At 43.7% G+C, this 24,358-nt stretch overlaps 1 protein-coding gene across 3 annotated transcripts in view; it reads left to right on the top strand.

Annotated features, from left to right (window-relative positions):
- The window catches only part of EIF2B3 (eukaryotic translation initiation factor 2B subunit gamma), a 144,035-nt gene that overhangs the window by 5,254 nt on the left and 114,423 nt on the right, over window positions 1-24,358 (top strand). For all 3 annotated transcript variants that reach the window (XM_058680336.1, XM_058680345.1, XM_058680327.1), the window contains exon 3: window positions 49-194. In XM_058680336.1, the coding sequence (XP_058536319.1) occupies window positions 49-194 (146 nt within the window). The remainder of the gene's footprint in view (window positions 1-48; window positions 195-24,358) is intronic.

Genomic DNA, 24,358 nt, shown 5'->3' with positions numbered 1-24,358 from the left:
CTAAATGAATGAGCTTTTGTGCTTTTTTTTCCCCCATACATGCTATAGAGGTCATTGTGGTTACAACCAAGGATATCCAAAAGGCTCTCTGTGCAGAATTCAAGATGAAAATGAAGGCTGATATTGTGTGTATTCCTGATGAGGCTGACATGGGAACTGCAGATTCTCTGCGCTACATATATCCAAAGCTTAAGGTGAAAACTATTTGTTGACTTGTATTGTTTATCAAAGATAAATAATATTTTGTTTTCCCAGTCATTAGGATTTATGAAACTTTAAAAATACATTCCTGTATCACATGGTACCACCTTCAAACGTTTTTTGGTTTGATTATTAGGAAAGATTTAGACATTTAGTTGTTAACGATTTTTTTAGATCTAATTTAATTTTTTTGTTTTTTGTTTTTTTTTTAATTGGAAAAGCAGATCAGATTTACGGAGAGAAGAGACAGAGGGAAAGATCCTCTGTTTGCCGGTCCACACCCCAAATGGCTGCAAACAGCCAGAAATGAGCCAATCCAAAGCCAGGAACAACTTCTGGGTATCCCATGCAGGTGCAGTGTTCCAAGGCTTTGGTCCATCTTCTACTGCTTTCCCAGGCCGTAAACAAGAAGCTGGGTGGGGAGTGGAACAGCCAGGACATGAACTGGTGCCTGTATGGGAACTCAGAGCACTTACAAGTTGAGGATTTAGCTATTGAGCTATCATGCCAGGCCCTTTGTTTATTTATTTAAGATTTATTTTTATTTGAAAGTTATAGTGCCATAGAGTGGGAGAGACAGAGAGGTTCTTACCTCAGACTGGCTACAATGGATAAGGCTGGACGAGAGTGAAGCCAGGAGGCCTGAACTCCATTTGGTCTCACATGTGGGTGGCAGGGCTGAAATCTTTCACTACATTCTAAAATGCATTAGCAGGGGGCTGGATCAGAAGCAGGGTAGACAGGACTCTAACTGGATTTTATATGGGATGTCGGTATCACAAACAGCAGTATAAGCTGTAATCCTGCAATTCTGGCCCCACAATTAGGGCTTTACATTTTTTTTACCAGGGGCTAGACAAATCCTTAAAAGCCTTAAGTCTCCCATATCTTTCAGAAATAATACATCTTTGTTTTAAAATATCCCAGGTTACTTCAAAAGATTCGTTTGGATGTAGTTTTTGAACACATGAAATTAATATATGATGGTAGAACTCAGAGTTACTGTTAACTGCAGATGGGGGCTTGACTGGAAAGAAGCACATGGACACTTTCAGAAATTTCATATATTTTTCCCTGCCCCACCATGTGATAATGTTTTTTAAAATTTAAATTTATTTTTAAAAATTTAAATTTATTTAGTTTTAAATGTTTGTTATAGCTGATGGGATTACAGACCTGTACAGGTCTTTAGGTGGGATGGAAGGAAGGTGTGTAAGGATAAAGACCCTTCCCCCCTGTGACCATGGTGGCAAGGGGGTAGAGGAGGAAATATTGTGTCGCTCCTTACTGCCAGATCACATCAGCACCAGGGGACAGAGGTGGTCCTTTGTATTCTAGGGACCCTGATGGGGGGAAGAATGTCCTGAGGGTGTTACGTGAGTAGTCTGGATTGTTCTGAGAAGGTGTTGATTTTGCTGCATCAAGTGTGAGATGCCACTTCCCATATTTCCTGACTCTTAATGTTTTGGTATGTCCATAGTCTTAGATACTTGGTGGAAATCTTGGCCTAAAACGTTCATCCTACTCTTCCTCCTATCTTTTTGTGAGGCACTCAAGTTCCTCTGTTGAATCTGAGAGGCCGGCTGTCCTGTCTTTTGTGTGCATCCTAGTATGTTGTCTCTCCTTACTCAGAGTCAGCAACAGGGGCAGACTAGTTCTGCAACATGTGCTCTGAGGCAGACCAGATGTCCACATAGCACTCCCTGAGGTTGAGGGCTGGGTGAAGTGAACTCCTAAGAGCCCCTACTGAGTTGGTCCCCAAATTTGGTTCCTGTTTGTGCCAGCAGGCGCAGCAGCACAGCTTATCCCTGCCTGCCGCTAGACCCAGCCTCACGTGTGCTGACCCAAACTCACGTGTGCAGTGCCGGAGGCCAGCTCCAGCCAAGTTAGGAGCTCAAAAAGGGTGTGTGGTATCGGTGAAAAGAAAAGACCTAGGCACTGTCACTTGGTGCCCTCTCACAACAGCCCAAGAAGCTGTTCCTTATTATTCACTCAGACACATTACAAGCTTCTACACAAACAACCAATTGTTCTATTTTCCCTTCAAGACTAAGGGGGCATGCATAGGCATTTGGTTATTCTGTCTGTACTTCATGGCTAAGCAGGTGCCCCTAAAGATAATTCTGCAAAATACTGTATTCATAGTCTTCAAAGCAAGCCATTGTTCATTCTCCAGTAGTAGCCATGAAGCGACAGCCAGGATTCCAAGGCCAAAACACATGCGATTACCTGTTAATCAGTAATACATTCTACCATATTTCTGTTTCTACAGTTTACCCATCATTTAATGGGAAAATATATATCACAAGGAAAAAAAAACCATAAAAATCCAAGGCAAAAGTTTCAAAAAAAATTTTTTGTTGAAGATTTATTCATTTATTTTTTATTACAAAGTCAGATATACAAAGAGGAGGAGAGGCAGAGAGGAAGATCTTCCGTCCGATGATTCACTCCCCAAGTGACCACAATGGCCGGTGCTGTGCCGATGCAAAGCCAGGAGCCAGGAACTTCCTCCAGGTCTCTGATGTGGGTGCAGGGTCCCAAGGCTTTGGGTTGTCCTCGACTGCTTTCCCAGGCCACAAGCAGGGAGCTGGATAGGAAGTGGAGTTGCCGGGATTAGAACCGGTGCCCATATGGGATCCTGGTGAATTCAAGGCAAGGACTTTAGCCTCTAGGACACAGCGCTGGGCCCAAAAGTTTCAAATGTGAAATACCCCTACAATTATAGCCTCTACCACCCCATAAACAATCAAACAATAATTTTAAAAGCTTATTTCTTTAATAAAAGCATCCTTAATTCCTCTAGCTAAAAATGATAAAAGTGGCTAAAACAGTTACATTTTCTATGCTCCAAGGAAATTGTTAAGACAGGCTAGCCTTTGAGATCACAATAGCTATGTTTATTGCCATAGCAGTTTCAACTCTTACTCCCATCACTTGCATTAATATTTAGGGTATTTATCAAGCCTATTCCCAGAAAGTGTGTTACATGTCTGGGCCAGATTCTGAAGCAATGGTTAAGCACCCAATAAGGTGTCCAGAGATGGCATGGGCTTAATTGTGCTCCTGTGTGTAAATTGCCAAAGGCCTGCTCACCAAGACATTATCAATGACTTTAACTCTCAAGCTCAGATTGGTTGCAGAAACCATCTCACAAGGGTAAACAGCCTCAATAGATTACAGAATTCTTAGTGGGATGCTTGAGTGTCCATGCAAAACGGGGGGTGAAACCATGTCAAGGTGGTCAGAGAGACATCTGCTGGGCCCTGTCAAAGAGCTGGAAGCTCCCCTGGGCCCAACCAAACAGGGGAGCTTTTCTATTCACACCTTTGTGTCATCCACACCTGCACGGACCCCAGCATTACAGCCTGTTTGGGGTGACCCCCAAGAACTCTAAGCATATGCACATCCAGATCTGGACCCTGCATGTGCCAGTACATGCTGCAGCCTAGCCCATCCCACTTCCATACTCAGGTCTTACTTTGTAAGAGTACTGCTGGGTGCTGCGACCTAGTCAGGGAGTTCTCTGTGGACTCCTTTCAGGTCTGCTCCCAGGCCAAATCCTCCCATGTGCAAGGGGGATGATTTAGCCTAGCCTGGCACAGCTGGCCCCAGTACCAGCTCACACCAACAGGTGCTGAGGCTTAGTCTGGCCTGTCCCATCCCCGGTTCCAGCTTTGGTGTGTGCTGGCAGGTGCAGTATCCTGGCCCAGCCTGCCCACAGAACAGATTCTTTTGCCAGTGGGTGCTGTTGCCTAGTAGGGGAGACCCTGAGGACCTCTTTCAGGCCCATCGCATACCTGATTCTCACATGTATTGGCTGGTGATGCAGCTTAGCCCAACCCAGCCCAGCCCAGCTTAGGTTGGCCCAGCTCTGGCTTGCTCATGCTGGCAAGTGTTGCAGCCTAGACCAGCCTACCCTCAGATCTGGCTGTCATGTGTATTGGCAGGTGCTATCGCCTGGCCTGGCCCCTCCCTAGGTCTAGCTCTTATGTGCACCAGTGGATGCTCTAGCCTAGTTGGATAATATCCCTGAGGATCCCTACCAGGCTCACTCTTAGACCTGGCTTTCACTTTTGGTGGTAGGTGCGGCAGCCTAGCCAGGCTCAGCCTGCCCCCAGCCCAGCTTGCCTCTAACCCTGGCTCATGTATGCTAGAGGGTACTATAGCCTAGGCCCAGCCTACCCCCAAATGTTGCTTTTGTGTACCCTGGCAGGTGCTGTGGCCTAGCCTGGTCCACCCCCAGACCTAGCTCTTACTTGTACCAGTGGGTGTTGTGGCTTGGTTGGGAGACTCCTGAAGACCCCTACCAGGCCTGTCCCCAGAGCCTGTTCTCACATTCACCAATGGGTGCTGCAGCCTAGCCAGGCCCAGCCTGCCCCAGTCCAGTGAGTACTATGACCCAGCCTGGCCCTGCCTACCTCTATCCCTGGCTTTCATGTGTGCCAGCAGGTACTGCAACCTAGACTGGCCTGGCTCACCACCAGACCCGGCCTTTGCAAATGCTGACAGATGCTGCGGCCCAGCTCAACTGAACCCACCCTCAGCCCCAGCTCACATGCACCAGCAAGTGCTGCAGCCTAGTCAGGGTGACCCTAAAGAACTACCAGACTCGCTGCCCCTCGCCCCCCACAAACATGGTTCTTTTTTTTTTTTTTTTTTTTTTAAGATTTTATTATTATTGGAAAGCCGGATATACAGAGAGGAGGAGAGACAGAGAGGAAGATCTTCCATCCGATGTTTCACTCCCCAACTGAGCCGCAACGGGCCGGTACGCGCTGATCCGATGCTGGGACCAGGAACCTCTTCCAGGTCTCCCACGCGGGTGCAGTGTCCCAATGCATTGGGCCGTCCTCCACTGCTTTCCCAGGCCACAAGCAGGGAGCTGGATGGGAAGTGGAGCTGCCTGGATTAGAACCGGCGCCCATATGGGATCCCGGCGCTTTCAAGGCGAGGACTTTAGCCGCTAGGCCACGCCGCCGGGCCCCAAACATGGTTCTTGTGAGCACTGGCTGGTGCTGCAACCTAGCCTGGCCTGGTCTGTACCCAGCCCTGGCTCTTGTACATGGCCAGGTGATTTGGCCTGAGCCAGGGATGTCCTCTGGATTCCCTCTTATGATCCAACCCATCTCAGCTTCCTTGATTACCTGCTGGAACTGTGGCCTGGTCCATGGAAGCCCCCAGCAATCATTTTATATATGTCAAATAAACCCTCAGAAGCCCCACTTCAACTTGTCCCAGTCCCCCTGCTCCTAGCAATGCATAACCACCCCCCTCCCAGCACTTGTGGTGGTGGTCCTGACTGGTATAAACCCATGGTGGCGTGACAGGTACTCTGCCCTCTTCTCAGATCTATACTGGCACACTGGTATAGTTAACACAGAGTTGGTGTTAACCAGGCCCAGAATGTCTGCCAGCTATTGGCTGTTTTTCTCCAGCAATGTACCACTTTCCTGGGTAAAAGGCAACTTAGGCAGTTGCCTACATTTGGAGTATAATATTTGAATTTGCTATCATGTGCTTAAGAAGTATATAACCATGAAATTACTGTCTCCCTAAGGATTTGTATCCCATAAGCTAAGAAAGATCCATATGGCTTTCAGGGGTCCATGTATTTGGACCATCTTGCATTGCATTTGCAGGAAGCTGGATTGCAAGCACAGCAGCCAGGACTTGAACTGGTACTCCTGGACAGGAATCTGGCATTAAAAGTAGTGGCTTAACCTTCTGCACCACAGTGCTGGGCCCTCACTGTAGTTTCAGTTTACATTCCCCTGATAATGAAGCTAACTCCCTTTTTTGATGTTTCATGGCCATTCATGAAATATCTATTTTCAAGGCATTTGTGTATCTTTCAGTAGAGTTTTTTGTTATTGATTATAGAAAATATTTTAATATATTTTAGTTGCAAGTATTTTATCAAATGTGCAATGAGAATATTTTCTGACAGCTTGGGCTTTCCTTTTCATTTTACTTTAATGTCTTTTATTTTTTTTATTTTTTTTTAAGATTTATTTATTTTATTACAAAGTCAGATACACAGAGAGGAGAGACAGAGAGGAAGATCTTCCGTCCGATGATTCACTCCCCAACTGAGCCGCAACGGGCCAGTGCGCACCGATCCGAAGCCGGGAACCTGGAACCTCTTCCGGGTCTCCCACGCGGGTGCAGGGTCCCAAAGCTTTGGGCCGTCCTCAACTGCTTTCCCAGGCCACAAGCAGGGAGCTGGGTGGGAAGTGGAGCTGCCTGGATTAGAACCGGCGCCCCTATGGGATCCCGGGGCTTTCAAGGCGAGGACTTTAGCCGCTAGGCCATGCCGCCGGGCCCGATCATGGGATTCTGAGGTTACAGGTAGTGGCTAAACCACAATATCAGCCCCTACCACTAACACTTATGTATAGTGTTTACACACACACACACACACACACACACACACACATAAATATACATATTTATTTATTTATTTATTTATTTTGGGCCTGGCATGGTAGACTACTGGCTAAAGTCCTTACCTTACATGCGCTGGAATCCCACATGGGTGCTGGGATCCCATATGGGTGCTGGTTCATATCTCAGGCATGTAAGGCAAGGGTTTAGCCACTAGGCTATTGTGCCGGGCCATATATATATTTATATATTATATTTTATATAAATATATATTTGTATTTAAGATTTTTATTTATTTTTATTGGAAAGGCAGATATACAGAGAGGAGGAGAGTCAGAGAAGAAGATCTTCCATCCAATGGTTCACTCCCCAAGCGGCCACAATGGCTGGAGCTGAGCCAATCCAAAGCCAGGAGCCAGGAGCTTCTTCCGGGTTTCCCATGCGGGTGCAAGGTCCCTAAGCTTTGGACTGTCCTCGATTGCTTTCCCAGGCCACAGGCAGAGAGCTGAATGGGAAGTAGAGCTGCTGGGATTAGAACTGGTGCCCATATCGGATCCCGATGCATTTAAGGCGAGGACTTTAACCACTACGCTATCGCGCCAGGCCCTAGATATATGTTGTTTTTTTTTTTTAAAGATTTTATTATTATTGGAAAGCCGGATATACAGAGAGGAGGAGAGACAGAGAGGAAGATCTTCCATCCGATGTTTCACTCCCCAACTGAGCCGCAACGGGCCGGTGTGCGCCAATCCGATGCCGGCAACCAGGAACCTCTTCCAGGTCTCCCATGCAGGTGCAGGGTCCCAAAGCTTTGGGCCGTCCTCGACTGCTTTCCCAGGCCACAAGCAGGGAGCTGGATGGGAAGTGGAGCTGCCAGGATCAGAACTGGCACCCATATGGGATCCCGGCGCTTTCAAGGCGAGGACTTTAGCCGCTAGGCCATGCCGCCGGGCCCTAGATATATGTTTTTAAAAGATGTATTGATCTATTTGAAACCATAGTTACAGAGAGAGGGAGAGACACAGAAAGATCTTCCATTTTCTGGCTCACTCTCCAGATGGCTGCAACAGCCAGGGCTAGGCCATGCCAAAGCCTAAATCCAATTAGTTGGCTCATCTGCTGCTGCTCTTCCAGGAGTTTTAATGTGGAGCTGGATTGAAAGTAGAACAGCTGGCTGAAGCTCCCACTGGTTTGTGTGAGGGCCGAGTGTGTGGTGGGCAGGATTGGGCTGGACTGCAACACCCGTTAGTTCTATTCTCTTTGTTTTGACCCATTGGTCTGTTTGTCTTTACTTCAGTGTCTTACTATCTTGGCTATTTTAACTTTATCATAAAGTAGCATAATTCTAACAACTTTGGTCTATATTTTTTCCAAGTTATTTTCTTTTGTAGTCTTTTTTTAAAATGTATGCGTTTATTTGAAAGGCAGAACTATAGAGAAATAGGGAGAAAGAAAAAATTTTCATCTACTGGTTCCCTCCCCAAGTGACCACATCAGCCAGGGCTGGACCAGGGCCAAGCACTTGGGTCATCTTTCACTGCTTTCCCAGGCCGTCAGTAGGGAACAAAATCAGAAGTGGAACAGCCAGGACGTTAAACCCTTATGGGATGTCAACACTGCAGGCAGCAGTTTAACATACTATGCCAAATTGCCAGTCGCTGTCTTTTTTCTTAAAAATTATTTTGGCTATTCTAGGTCCTTGTAACTTTCAGAAAAAGCTTGTCAGTTTCTACAAGAGTTTCTTCCTGGGATTTTGATTGGGAATACACTGAATTCTGTAGATGAGTTTGAGGAGATTTGACATCTTAATGTTGTGTTTTCCATTTCTTGAACATGATATGTATATTTGTTTCCTTTAATTTCTTTCAACAGTGTTTATAATTTCCAGTCTAGATGTTTTGGGCCTATCTTGGTGAATTTATTTTATTCATAGATCAGTGTTTTTTAATGATACTATAACTGGTATTTTGAATTCTATTTTTCCACTGTTCATTACTTTGAATTATAATTACTATTTTTTTTTATTTTGAATTTAGATCCTGTGACTGTTAAGTTGTAAATTCCCTTACCATTTTCTATATATATTGTTACATTGCCTACAAACCAAATCAGGATTATAGTTTCCTTTTTAATCTTTCTGGCCATTTCCTGCATTCCTGCTTTCCTGTATATCTAGCCAACTGGCCTTTGTTGCTTCTGATTACAGTGGAGGCTCTAGCAGCATAAAAACAAGTGTGTTACTTTCCAGAGTGCGGGAAGTTGCTTATTTCCTTAGAGGAGATATGGAGAATTTTACTGTTAATGAAAAGAGAATTTGGTTCTCTCACTGGAACAGAAGCCAGGTTTATTAGGAAATTTGGAATTTCTTTTCTTTCTTTCTTTCTTTCTTTCTTTCTTTCTTTCTTTCTTTCTTTCTTTCTTTCTTTCTTTCCTTCCTTCCTTCCTTCCTTCCTTCCTTCCTTCCTTCCTTCCTTCCTTCCTTCTTTCTTTCTTTTCAAATATTAAAAGATTTTTTTTTATTGGAAAGGCAGATCAAATTTATATCGAGAAGGAGATACAGAGAGAAAGATCTTCTGTCCGTTGGTTCACTACCCAAATGGCCACAGTGAACCAAGCTAAGCTGATCTGAAGCCAGGAGCCAGGAGCTTCCTCTGAGTCTCCCATGCAGGTGCAGGGTCCTGAGACTTGGGCCATTCTTCACTGCTTTCTCAGACCACAAGAAGGGAGCTTGGATGGGAAGTGGAGTAACTGGGGCACAAACCAGCACCCAAATGAGATCCTGGCACTTGCAAGCGCAGGATTTAGCCACTGAACCATGGTATTGGGCCCAGTTTTTTTTTCAGTTATTAAAAATTGTTAAATTCACATAACAAAGGTTACTGTCTTTTTTAAGTCAAGTAATAATTCTAAAAATGATTTATTGATGTATTTGAAAGGAGAGTTTGAGAGAGATCTTCCATCTGTTGCTTGACTTCCAAATAGCCACAATGGCCAGGGCTGGACCAGCCAGACCCATGATCCAGGAGCTCCCAAGTAGGTGCAAGAGTCCAAGGACTTGAGCCATCTTCTGCTGCTTTCCTGGGTGTATTAGCAGGAAACACCGATATGCAATGTTGGCACTGTGGGTAGCCTAACCAGTTATGCCATAACATTGGCCCCAGTTTACTATCTTAACTTTTCAAGTGTACTGTTCAGTAATATTAAATACATTCATGATGTTCTGCATTCTCCACCATCCAACTCAATGACTTTCATGTTATAAAATTGAATTTCTAAGCTCATTAAGTAATGGCTTCATACTCCCTCCAAACCTTAGCAACCACCATTCTTTTTTTTTTTTTTTTTTCCCGTTTTATGACATAGTTTCATAGGCTCTGGGATTCCCTCAACCCCTCCAAAAAGCCCTTCCTCCGTATTGAATTCCTCCATATTGTTACAGTAGTTCAGTTCATATCTAGTGATGATTCCTTCATTGCGCGCATGGACCATGCAGGGAGTCCAGCATCTTATTGTGCAGATAAATTCAACAGTTTCATTTATTTAAGGGCCTGGTATGGTAGCTTAGTGGCTAAAGTCCTCGCCTTGAATGCACTGGGATCCCACATAGGCACTGATTCTAATCTTTGCGGCCCCGCTTCCCACCCAGCTCCCTGCTTGTGGTCTGGGAAAGCAATCGAGGACGGCCCACAATCTTGGGACCCTGCATCACACAGGAGACCCAAAAGAGGCTCCTGGCTCCTGGCTTTGGATCAGTGCAGCTTTGGCCATTGCGGCCACTTGAGGAATGAATCAACAGATGGAAGATCTTCCTCTCTGTCTCTTTTCCTCTCTGTACATCTGCCTTTCCAATAAAAATAAAATAAGTCTTTTAAAAATTATTTATATATTTTTTATCTATTTGAAAGGAAGAAATCTTCCATCCTCTGGTTCGGTCCCCCAAATCCCACCACAGCCAGGAGCCTGGAACTCAATTCAGGTCTCCTGTGTGGGTGGTGGGGACTCAATGCTTGACTGATCACCTGCTCCCTCCGGATGCACATTAGCAGGGATCTGGAGTTGGAAGTGAAACCAGTACTTGAGCCCAGTGTTCCCATCAGAGTCTTACCCACTGCTGTGACTTTGCCTGCTGCAAAGCTGAAATCATGTGCTATTTGTCTTTTTTTTTTTAAGAGATTTGTGTTTATAGGTTTTGCCTTTCCTCTTTAGAGGTAAGAGAAAATTGTTATGGGGTGTGAGCGAGATCACACCAGACATGTCTAAGGTTTATTAAGGAGTCTTTATTAACCAAGCTCGGTGATAATAGAGCATACTAGAAATAGCAAATCACAAGTCCATATGGCAATCCAACCAATCATAATCCAACCAAACATAATCCAAAAGGGGAACAAATAAATGGTCATTACCCTTAAGTTTATCTGTTAAGTTGAAGACCTATGTCCTAGTTTCCCCAATAATATAAGTTATCCTAAGAGACATGCAATGAATAACCTGGACACACTTACAAAGCTGCAGACATTTACCTTCTCCTGGCTTCTCTGCCCACATTCCATCACTGGTAGGCCTCACCTCTCCTGGAACTCCTGATAGTACATAAACCAGAAACAACATTACTCTATCCATTGTCCCATCTAAGCGGTACACAGGGACCATGATTGCTCCGACTAGCAGCGCAGGGAGAGGGTCTGGGGATGAAGCACCGACAGGAGACCAGTGATGGTAGAAGTCTCTGCTAAGTCTCCCTTTATTGCTCCTTCACCTCTCCTTATATACTCTTCCCTTTTACATCCTAATTTAGCCAGGAGATTGGGTACAGATGAGTCCAATTAGTCTAGGTGTTTTTAGCTACAAGCCCAGTTCCTATTCCTGCCCAGCTCAATGAGCGCTAATTAACTCCTTAGCCCACTGTCAATGGGTGCTGACTGTCACTGGGGCACCCCATAACAAAATGATAAGGCTTTGGGCCATCCTCGACTGCTTTCCCAGGCTATAGGTAGGAAACTGGATGGGAAGTGAAGCAGCTGGGACACAAACTGGCACTCATATGGGATTCCGGTGCATGCATAACAAAACCCATAACAAAATGATGTGATATACAGTGACTTGAGATGGAATTCTCTTACTGCATACATGCAGTGGTGTGAATTTCTCGTGTTTTGATCTCCACTTCTCTTATTTGTATTTAGACATAATTTGAAAGCCAGCTTGAACCTTGTATTTTTCAGTATAGTAAGCTAAAACACTCATTTTTTTTCTTGAAAATCTTGTTTGCTTTGTTACATAATGTATCCTGTTCAATACTGTGAATATTATTTTTAGATTTATTTCTATTAAGGTATTATGGTGTAATGTTTTATTCACTCTGGTTTGTAGGTTAATTTCTTTTTATTTTTATTTTTAAAGATTCATTCATTTGAAAGGCAAAGTTGCAGAGATGAGGGGTGATGAGAGAAGAGAGGCAGAGAGATCCTTCATTCACTGTTGCACTCCTTAAGTGACTTGAACAGCCATTGCCAAATCCAAGAGCCTGAAACTCCATCTGGATCTCCCATGTGGCTGAGGCCCAAACATTTGGGCTGTCTTTCACTGCTTTCCTAAGTGCATTAGTAGGCGGCTAGTTCAGAAATGGATCAACTTGGGTCCAGGACAGTGGCTCAGAGCTCGCTCAGTCCTCCCCTTGCACGCACCAGGATCCCATATTGGTGCCAGTTTGTGTCCCAGCTGCTTCGCTTGCCATCCAGCTCTCTACCTATGGCCTGGGTAAGCAGTTGAGGATGGCCCAAAGCCTTAAGACCCTGCACCCAGGTGGGATAACTGGATGTTTCTGTCTCCTGGCTTCAGATTGGCTTGACTCTGACTGTTGCAGCCACTTGGGGAGTAAATCTGTGGATGGGACATCTTTGTCTCTCTTTCTCTCTATAAATCTAACCTATCTTTCTAATAAAAATAAATCTTTTTAAAAAAAAGTATCACTTGGAACTGGAACTGATACTTCTATGGGATGCTAGTATTGCAGGTGGCAGATTAATTCACTGCATCACAATGCTATCCCCCGTTTTTTTTTTGAGGTGTCTTCTTCTTTTTTTTTTTTTTATTTATTAATTACATTGTATTATGTGACACAGTTTCATAGGTACTGGGATTCTCCCCACCCCTCCCCAAAACCTCCCACCATGGTGGATTCCTCCACCTTGTTGCATAACCACAGTTCAAGTTCAGTTGAGATTCCCTCATTGCAAGCATATACCAAACATAGAGTCCAGCATCTTATTGTCCAGTCAAGTTCAACGGCTTCTTAGGTATACCCTCTCTGGTCTGAAGACAGAGCCAGCAGAGTATCATCCCAGTCAATTGAAAGCTCCAACATACCATCAGCAAAAATTTACATCATTATGGAATTAATTGACATAGTAATGAGTAACCAATATGTTAAAAATAAATGCGAGCTCTTAACCACCTTCTGTGACCACCTCATTGACATTTCAATTTTAGTTTATATACAACATATAACATACCTAACATAACATGTTATGCATAACATCATATCATCTTAAATTAAGGCAAACATGTGGTATTTAACCTTTTGGGATTGGCTCATTTCCCTTAGCATTATGGTTTCCAGTTTGGCCCATTTGGCCACAAAGAACTGCATTTTGTTTTTTTTAATAGCTGAGTAGTATTCCATGGAGTAGATGAACCATAGCTTTCTTATCCAATCCTCTGCTGATGGGCATTTAGGCTGCTTCCATGTTTTTGCAATTACTGATTGTGCTGCTATGAACATAGGAGTGCATGTTGGTTTCTCATAAAACAAGTGTTCTGGATATATTCCTAGGAGTGCTATTGCTGGATCATACGGTATGTTGATTTTGAGTTGTTTGAATGTTCTCCATACTGATTTCCATAGAGGCTGTACCAGCCTGCAGCCCCACCAGCAGTGGAGTAGGGTTTCCTTTTCCCCCGCAACCTCGCCAGCAAGTATTGTTGGTGCTTTTATTCATGTGGGCCAGTCTTACTGGCATTAGATGGAACCTCATTGATGTTTTTTTTTTAAAGATTTATTCATTTTATTACAGCCAGATATACACAGAGGAGGAGAGACAGAGAGGAAGATCTTCCGTCCGATGATTCACTCCCCAAGTGAGCCGCAGCGGGCCAATGCGCCGATCCGAAGCCGGGAACCTGGAACCTCTTCCTGGTCTCCCACGCGGGTGCAGGGTCCCAATGCATTGGGCTGTCCTCAACTGCTTTCCCAGGCCACAAGCAGGGAGCTGGATGGGAAGTGGAGCTGCCGGGATTAGAACTGGCGCCCATATGGGATCCCAGGGCTTTCAAGGCGAGGACTTTAGCCGCTAGGCCACACCGCCGGGCCCCTCATTGATGTTTTAATTTGGATTTCCTTTATTGCCAGGGAACTTGAGCATTTTTTCATATGTTTATTTGCCGTTTGGGTTTGTTCCTTTGTGAAGTGTCTGCCCATTTCCTGTGCCCATTTCTTGAGTGGCTTGTTTGTTTTGACATTTTGGTTGTTTTGTAGCTCTTTGTATATTCTGGAGATTAGCCCTCTATCACCTATGTAGTGCGGGAAGATCTTCTTCCATTCTGTGGGTTGCTTTTTTACTTTGTTGATTATTTCCCTTGCTGTACAGAAGCTTCTTAGTTTGATGAGGTCCCATTTGTTTATTCTGGTCTTGATTGCTATTGCCTTTGGTGTCCTTTTTAGGAAGTAGGGACCTACCCCTAGATCTTGCAGAGTATTTCCAACATTTTCTTCCAAAAGTTTGAAGGTTTCTGGATGTAGGTTTAGATCTGTTATCCATTTAGATCTGATCTTAGTGTATGGTGAGAGATGTGGGTCTATCTTTTTGTTTCTGCACGCTATTAACCAGTTGTCCCAACAGCATTTATTGAACAGACCTTCCCATTTGCCTGGATTGTCGTTTTTCTTTTTGTCAAAGATTATTTGGCTGTATCTGTGTGGGTTCCCATCTGGTGTTTCTATTCTGCTCCATTGATCTTCCTCTCTATCTTTGTGCCAGTACCACGCTGTTTTGATAACCACTGCCCTATAGTATGTCCAGAGGTCCGGAACTGTGATTCCCCTTGCTAACTTCCTGTTCTTCAGGATGGTTCTAGCTATCCGTGGTTTTTTGTGTTTCCAGATGAACCTTTGAATCATTGTTTCCAGTTCCATGAAGAATGTTTTGGGCAATTTGATTGGGATTGCGTTGAATGTATATATTGCTTTTGGCAGTATAGACATTTTAATGATATTGATTTTACCTATCCAGGAGCATGGGATGTTACTCCATCTTTTGAGGTCTTGTTCAATTTCTTTTTTAAGTAGTTTGTAGTTTTCTTCAAATAGGTCTCCTACATTTTTGGTTTGATTTATTCCCAGATACTTCATACTTTTCTCTATTATTTTGAATGGTATCTTGCTGGTTAAATCTTTTTCCATCTTGGGACTGTTTGCATACACTATGGCTGTTGTTTTTTGTTCATTAATTTTGTACCCTGCCACTCTACCAAACTCTCATATAAGTTCTAGCAGTCTCTGTATTGAGTCTCTTGGCTCTTCTACATAAAGAATCATGTCATCTGCATATAGTGAAAGCTTGACTTCTTCGTTTCCCATTTGGATTCCTCTGATTTCTTTTTCTTATGGCCTCAGCGAGTACCTCTAGGACTATGTTGAATAGTAGTGGAGAAAGTGGACATCCCTGTCTTGTTCCAGATCTCAGTGTATCCCCAATTTTTTAAAATGATTTATTTATTTACTTGAAAGCAGTTACAGAGACAGACATCTTCCATATGCTGATTCATTTCTCAAATGGTCACAAGAACCAGAGTTGGACCAGTCTGAAGCCATGAGCCAAGAGATTCTTCTGGGTTTCCCATGGGTATTGGGGACCCAACGACTTCCACATCATCCCTTGGCACATTAGCAGGGAGCTGAATCAGAAGCAAAACAGCTGGACTCGAACCAGCACCCATATAGTTTTATATGGAGCAGGCAGTGGCTTTACTTTGTATGCCATTGTGCTGGCTCCCCAACTTTTATTTTTGACTGACTTTTTTTTATATGACTTTTAAAAGTTATTTCTAAATCACCTCACTTCTAGTTTCTGTAATTCAGAGTTATGTTATACTTTTATACCTTATCTATCATTTTATTACTCAAAGTATTTTTGCAGTGTTAAGACATGGATTTAATCTGTTTTGTGGCCATGGTTTTTTCACATGTGGTTGCATTGTCTGTAGGGATGTTAACCTTATTACTATCTGTTTTTTGATAATTTTGTATTTTTTTCTGGTTTTGATTTTTATCCTCAGTTGGTTTTCCAAAATTCTGAGAAATGAAAAATGAGTTGGGATGGGGTTTCTAGCTTCATACTCCTGCAGCTCTCTCTTTTGAGATCTTCCTTCGCTGTTTCATTATCTCCATTTTCTCTGGCCTTCCTCTTTGATTTGCACTCAGCTTGGATTCCACTCACAGCGGTTTTTCCGTAGTGCAGTTCATTGTTTATTTATTTTTATTTGAACAGCAGAGGGAGAGAGAGAAAGCTGGCATCTAGTGCTTCACTTTACAAATACCTGCAACAGCTAGGGATGGCCCTTCCTGAAGCCGAAAGTCAGGAACTCAAACCAGGTTTCCCGCACACGAGTAACAGGGACATAGGAAAAGTTGAACAATCGTGGCTACTTCCCATGGAGCCATTAGCATGAATCTAGATTAGAAAGGAGAGCCAGGACTTAACTAAGCCAGGACTCTGACGTAGAATGTAGTGTCCCCAGGGGCATCTTGACTGTTGTACCAAATACCTGCCAGTCTTTGCTCCCACCACGAGAATGAGTTAAAGTTCTGATTTCTTCCTCACAACTGATTATTTCACATTTTAATATTATTTGTGTAATGGTTGCGAAATAGTACCTCATTGTTCGTTTAATTTTGTATTTCTTCTATTACTAGTGAGTCTGATTTTTTTGCTTGTTTTTTTGGCCATTTTCTTTTTAAATGAGTTGTCTGTTTATATTCTGTCTTTTTTTTGTTTGTATTTTTTCTTACTGATTTGTATATATGCCACATATTCTGTGTATTAGTCTTTTCCAAATTTTAATGGACTGCAGATATGCTATCACCTCTTTGTTATGGTATCATTTGCCACACACAAGTTACAACATTTTTGAAGCCCGACACAGTAGGTCTCCCACATGGGTGAGGGTCCCAAGTTAGTCAAGTCAGGGCTGGACCAGGCTGAAGCCAAGAGCCAGGAATTTCACTTGGGTTTTCCTTGTCAGCAGCAGGGGCCTAAGCACTTGATCCATCTTCTACTCCTTTCCTAAGCCCATCCTCAGTATCAGGATCAGAGCAGCCAGGATTTCAGCTGGATTTCCATATGGGGTGCCAGCATTACAAGCGGTTACAGCACAGTGCCTACCCATTACTAACTTCTTAAAAGAGTAGAGGGCCTGGCATGATAGCGTAATGGTTAAAGTCCTCACGTTGAAAGTGCCAGGATCCCATATGGGCACCAGTTCTAATCCCAGCAGCTCTATTTCCCATCCACCTCCCTGTTTGTGGCCTGGGAAGGCAGTCGAGGATGGTCCAAAGTCTTCGGACCCTGCACCTGTGAGGGAGGTCCGGAGGAGGCCCCTGGCTCCTGACTCCTGGCTTTGGATTGGCACAACTCAGGCCATTGTGGTCACTTAGGGAATGAATCAGTAGACAGAAGGTCTTATTCTCTGTCTCTTATCCTCTCTGTATATCTTACTTTGCAATAAAAACAAATAAATCCTAAAAAAAAAAAAGAAAGAAAGAAAGAACGCAAAAGAAAAGAAAGACTCAGAATTTGGTGTTAGTGGGTATTGTGGCTAGCAGGTTAAATTTCTTGGAGTGTTCCGTATTCCATTTTGGATTATCAGTTCTAGCCCTTATTGCTCAATTTCCAATCCAGCTTCCTATTTGTAGAATTTAGAAGGCAGTGGGTGATGGCTCGACTTCTGGGGCCCTGCCAGACTTCGGGAGACCTGGGTGGAGTTCTGGGCTCTTACTTTTAGCCTGGCTCAACCCTGGGGTTGTGGACCTGCGAGGAGTGAAGCAGAAGGTGGAAGCATTACCTGTCTCTCAAGTGGATGAAAATAAACCGTTTACTTTGACATTTATTTATTTATTTATTTATTTATTTATTTATTTATTTATTTTTTCAAAGGCAGAATGTCAGAGAGAGATCTTCCATAGGCTTAGAGAAATCTTCCATCTGCTAGTCTACTCCTCAAATGGCTAGGCCTAAGGCCAAGAGCCAGAAGCTTCTTCCCAGCTTCCCATGTGAATAGAAGGTACCAACCACCTGGGTCATCTTCACTGCTTTCCCACTCATTAGCGGAGAGCTGGATCAAAAGGGAAGTAGCTAGGACTGAAATTGGTACCTGTATGTGATGCTGGTGTGGTGCTATAGGCAGCAGCCTTCACCAGCATGCCACACTAGCAGCCCCTAAGATTTACACTTAAAAGAAAGGAAGAAAAAGTTTTTTTTTTTTTTTTTAAAAAACACCTTTATTTGCTTTAAAAACATAAGACTTCTTGTACAATAAAGCATAAGCATGTTTCATTACAAAGTCAGAATATCTTCCTCATGGAACACGCAGGAAGAAAGGAAAAACACACACATGGCAAAGTAGTCACAGATTAAGTCACAGAAAAAATTTTTATGCTAATTCCAAGCAGCCACACACTTTCTTGAGCAGTTATACTGGCAAGTAGATTCTGCTCTTAACCCCTGACCCGGTCAGCCTCCCTCCCTGGTCCCATTCCAGGTCTACCTTTTAACTTGTGCAGGAACTTTCTTCAATACCTAACTCATACTAGCTTCAAGGTACTTCTTTTGGCTCAGTGTAGCTCTTAACAGCCCAAACTAGCACCTCTAAGGTCTTTGCTTTATTTTCACTCCTTTCTTCAGTTCTGACTTGACATTTTCTCTTTTCATGTAAATTCTGATATGTATCTGAAATTTTTGTTATGTCATATTCAGAATTTTAAAAAGTTTTTAACAGGGGCCCAGTGCAGTAGCCTAGTGGCTAAATCCTCACCTTGTACCCGCCAGGATTCCATATGGCCACCCTTTCCTTTCCCAGCAACCCCACTTCTCATCCAGCTCCCTGCTTATGGCCTGGGAAAACAGTCGAGGATGGCCCAAAGCCTTGGGACCCTGCACCTGTGTGGGAGACTCACAAGAGGCCCCTGGTTCCTGGCTTGGGATCTGCTCAGCTCCAGCCGTTGTGGCCGCTTGGGGAGTTAATCAGTGGACAGAGGATATTCCTCTGTGTCTCTCCTCCTCTCTGTGTATCTGACCTTTCCATAACAATACATTTTTTTTAAGTTTTTAACAGAAGAGTTCCCTGTAGCTTTGACTGTGAGCAGATGGCTCATTACAAGCAGGTATTTTGCCTAAAAACTCCATTTATCTTGCATTTTTAAGTGTTTTAAATAATTTGACTTTTAATGGAGTTACCCTTTGTTTTAAGATTCTTTGTTAAGAATGATTTGCCTTTACCTAAATCTTCATAAGGAATAATAATAATGAATTGTGTTTTATTAAAAAAATGTTTTTAGCAGAATTTGGGGATTATCTTAATCTACCAGTTTTCCAAGACTTGATGCCTCTATGCTGAATACTTTATTTGCACTATTTGGTATAATCCCTTAACTGCAATCTGAGGTAGACAGTATCTTTAGCCCCATTTTAGAAATGAGAGAAGTAGATCTCAGAGAGCTTGAATTACTTGCCCAAAGTTTGAGTGGCAAGGAGTATGGATTAGGTGTCAAAGTCTCCATAAATGCATTAACTAAAAGATTTAAAAGAAAAATGTGTACTAGATATAACCAGATGGGATATATCTTGGTGAAAACTGAATTTTTATTGGAGAGTGCTGAATTGGAGTGGTCTAGGGACATGGTGAGGAGGAGCTGGGAAAATACCAGGTGCCCTCTAGAGCTCATCAGGGAGCATTGCTTGAATCTGCTTGTTGAGGAAGAAGGACCATTTCATAAACATGACTTTCAAATGGAGTTTTGTAGGAAAAAATAGAAAATTGTATATGAAAGGGTATAAAGAAGGATAGACATTTCTAGTGGGAATAGGATAAAATAATGCCTGAGAAAGAGTAAAAATCTTGGTAGATCTTGTACTCTTAACTACCCTAAGGGGGTATTTTTAAACACTCCAGATTATGTGACCTAAAGCACAAACACCCTAAAACTTTGACTTGCCTCTATGATTCATTGAAGTATACGCCCAAAAATCAATTAAATGATTTTTGATTTCTCAATGGTAACGTTTAATTTGACGCTTTATAAAGATCTATTTATTTTTATTTGAAAAACAGATTTACAGGGGCTCGGCAGCGTGGCCTAGTGGCTAAGGTCCTCGCCTTGATCCCATATGGCCGCTGGTTCTAATCCCGGCAGCTCCACTTCCTCTCTATCTCTCCTCCTCTCAGTATATCTGACTTTGTAATAAAAATAAAATAAATCTTAAAAAAAAAAAAAAGAAAAACAGATTTACAGAGAGAAGGAAAATAAAAAGATCTATCCACTGGTTCGCTCCCCAAATGGCCACAACAGCTGGAGCTGAGCCAATCTGAAGCCAAGAGCTAGGAGATTCTTCTGGGTCTCCCATGTGGGTTCAGGGCCCAAGGACTTGGGCTGTTCTCCACTGCTTTCCCAGGTCATAAGCAGAGAGTTGCATAGAAAGTGAAACAGCCAGAACACAAGCCGACACCCATATAGTAAACTGGATATTAAAGATAGAGGACTAGCCTGTTGAACCACAGTGCTGGCCCCTGTCTTGATCCTTTTTTATTTGGTTGGTTTTTAGTGTTAAACTATTGGGGAAGAATAGAGAGACAGCTGGGAAATTAGGGAATGAGATACAAGTAGACTCCTGCTTTGTAATCACAGCTCATAATTTTCTTTTTTTTTTTAAAGATTTATTTATTTTTATTACAAAGTCAGATATACAGAGAGGAGGAGAGACAGAGAGGAAGATCTTCCGTCCGATGATTCACTCCCCAAGTGAGCGCAACGACCGGTGCTGTGCCGATCCGATGCCGGGTACCTGGAACCTCTTCCAGGTCTCTGATGTGGGTGCAGGGTCCCAAGGATTTGGGCCGTCCTCATCAGCTTTCCCAGGCCACAAGCAGGGAGCTTGTGGGATTAGAACCGGTGCCCATATGGGATCCCGGCATGTTCAAGGCGAGGACTTTAGCCACTAGGCCATGCTGCCAAGTCCATAGCTCATTATTTTCGTACGGGATCTCTGTTTCCAACCTTTCGTGCAATTCTGGGGATAAATAAATTTGCTAACTCTATAAGTGAGTATATTTGAGAAACCAAAAATATTTGAGATTTATTTATTTTTATTGGAAAGTCAGAATTACAGAGAGAAGGAGGGACAGAGAGAAAGATCTTCTAACCGCTCGTTCACTCCCCAAGTGCCTGCAACAGCTAGAGCTGATCCGAAGCCAGGAGCCAGGAGCTTCTCCAGGTCTGCAAATGTACAGTTCAGTGCTTCTTGTTCTGCATAGAAAACTCCTATTAAATATTCGTGTATAAAATGTATGGAGAGTCCCTGATTTATGGTTTGATTTGCATTTTTTTTAACCTAATGATGTGAAAGTGATACACGTATTCCATGGAAACCATACTTTGATCTTTTGCTGGAGTAGTAATATACAATACTCTTTTAGGTTTATTTTGTTTATTTATTTTTTATTGGAAAGGCAGATACACAGAGAGAAGGAACTACAGAGAGAAAGATCCTCCATCTGCTGGTTCACTCGCTAGGTGGCCACAATGTCTAGAGTTGAGCCAATCTGAAGCCAGGAGCCAGGAGTTTCTTCTGGGTCTCCCTGTTGGGTGCAGGGTCCCAAGGCTTTGGGCCATTCAGTACTGCTTTCCCAGGCTGCAAACAGGGAGCTGAATGGGAAGTGGAGCAGCTGGGACACAAACTGGCACTCATTTGGGATCTCGATGTATGCAAGCAAGTATTTAACCACTAGGCTATCACGCAGGGCCCATGTGATCCAATATTCTTGTGATTCTGGGCAGCTATAGTGAACTTCAACTTTGCGATATGATTATGTGGGTAAACAACTTCTATTCTTTTGTTTTTGAGACTTATTTTTGTTTAAAAGGCAGAGTTACAAAGAAAAGGAGAGATGGCACGTTCTTCCATCCTCTGGGTCACTCCCCAAATGACCACAATGCTTTGAGTTGAGCCAATTAGAAGCCAGGAGCCACGAGATTGTTCTAGGTCTCCTGTGTAGGTGCAGGATCCCAAGGACTTGATCCATTCTCTGCTGCTTTCCCAAGGCATAGCATGGGGCTAAATCAGAAGTAGAGCAAGCAAGACGTGAACTGGCACCCCTATGGGATACCAGCACCAAAGGTAGAGGCTTAGCCTACTATGCCACAGCACTAGCCCTAACCCATAAATATGTATTTTGAAAGATGTATTTATTTTTTTGGAAAGGCAGATTTGTTTTAAATATTTATTTTTACTGGAAAGACGAATATACAGAAAGGAGGAGGATAGACAGAGAGGAAGATCTTCTGTCCAATGGTTCACTCCGCAAATGGTTGCAATGGCTAGAGCTGAGCCAATCCAAAGGCAGTAGCCAGGAATCTCTTCCAGGCCTCCCATGTGGTGCAGGGTCCCAAGGCTTTGGGCCATCCTCCACTGCTTTCGCAGACCATAAGTAGGCAGCTGGATGGGAAGTAGAGTACCCGGAATATGAACCAGTATCAATATGGTATTTCTGCATTTGTAAGGTGAGGATTTAGCCAACTAAGCTATGGCACCAGGCCCCCATCCTATATATGTATTTTTACTTTCAACATTTTTAATTGTTATTATTATCCATGATGCAGTTTTGTAGTTATAGGGGCTCTCACCTCTCCCCTCCTCTTCCCTGTTACCATATTTGATGTTATCTTAGAGACCCTGGTGTGGAGAATGTTCCAAGACTACTGCCTAAGTGGTCTTCATAGTTCTGAGATGTCATTGGCTTCATTGCATCAGGATTGAGAAAATATTTCTAAGGTCAGTTGGCTGATCAGGTCTGCTTTGGTGTTATCAGCAGACCTAGACATTGGCTGCAAGGCCTGACCTAGAGAGTTGTCCAACCTGTTCTGCTTTCCATCTTTTAAGAGGTACTCAGTGTCTTCTGTTAGCTTAGATGAGCTGGGTGTCGTGACTTTCATGTGCGTCTGGGAGTTTTCTCCATTGCGTGGGCTTGGCAATGGAGAAGAAACCCAGACCTGATTACCTGTACTCCAAGATCAGATCATGTATCATGATTTTTCCAGAGGCTGCTGTCTGAGTGCAGTGGTCTAGATGGGGACTCATCACAAAACCTTGCCTGGGGAGTCCTCAGATTTGAGTCTTGAGTGTGCCAGATAGTGCAGTGTCAGATTCAGTCCCTCACCTGTACCATCCCATAAACATACCGATGGGTGCAACTGCCTGGTCCTTATGCATACCATTGGGTGTTGGCCTAGTTGGGGTGACCCCTTATAACCTCCACCAGGCACCCCCCGACTCCAGTTTCTGCAGGTGCTGTGATTTACTTAACCCATCCATCTCACTTCCGTCTTGCTTACTCCCATGGGTGCTGTGGCCTAGCTCAGCCTGGCCTACCCCACAACCCAGCCCACATGCATGCTAACAGGTGCTGCAGGCTAGCAGGAGAGTGCTCATAGTCCCCTACCAGGCCCATTCCCAGCCCCAATCTTGCATGTGCCTGCGGGTGCTGTGACCGAGCCTGACTTGGCCCTTCCTAGCAGAGTGTGTGTACTCACTGCATAGACTGCCAGCAGTGCTAGTGGAGTCCCAGCAATTACTGACAGGTACTGTGGGCTAGCCCCACTGGACTACACCCTTTCCCCACTCTTTCCAGTGGATGCTATAGCTTAGTCCAGCCTGGCCAACCCTCTGACCTAGCTCTCATGTGAACTGGTGAGTGCTGTGGCCTAGCCCAGCTTGCTCCCAGATCCAGCCCACCTGCATGCTGACAGGTGATACAACCCTGCCTGTCGTGGCCCACCCACGCTCCTGGCCCCAGCTTTTATGCTCATCAGTGGGAGCTGAAGCCTAGCAGGGAAGTACATCAAGTTCCCCCACCAGACACACACCCAGCCCCAGTTCTTGCATGTTCCAGTGGTTGCCTTAATCCAGCTTGGCATGACCCACCCCAGACTCAGTACTCACCAGTGCCAATCCATATTCCGTGGCGTACTGTTCCACTAAGATATGATGTTTGGCAGTTTAGGTGTATTAAATCAACTTTTGAACTGTGAACTTTTTAACATCCCATGGTTTGGTCATACATAACATAATTGTCATTTCAGGAACATCCGTATTTAAAAACTAACAGCTCTAGAGCTGGCTTTTGTTTTAACAGTGAAGGCGCTACTTAGAATGTGCAGCAAGTCCTGTGTTGTAGTGCCTAAATTCAGGTCGCAACTTTGTTTACAATTCTGATTTCCTGCTAATGCTCACCCTGGAAGACAGCAGGTGATGCCTCAGGTACTTAAGTCCTTGCCACACTTCTAAAGACCCAGACTGAGTTTTGGGTTTCTGGCTTCAGCCTGGCCCAGCTCAGCTGTTGTAGGTATTTGGAAGTAAACCAGCAGATGGAAGACCTGTCTGTTTGTCTGTGTCTGTGTCACTATCCTCCCATTCTCTGTTTCTCTGCCTTTCAAATAAATATT

The sequence above is a fragment of the Ochotona princeps genome, chromosome 2 (assembly GCF_030435755.1).
Source record: "Ochotona princeps isolate mOchPri1 chromosome 2, mOchPri1.hap1, whole genome shotgun sequence".
Taxonomy (NCBI): Eukaryota; Metazoa; Chordata; class Mammalia; order Lagomorpha; family Ochotonidae; genus Ochotona; species Ochotona princeps.
Note: the sequence above shows the minus strand (reverse complement) of the source record. Positions and strands in the feature narration are given on the sequence as shown.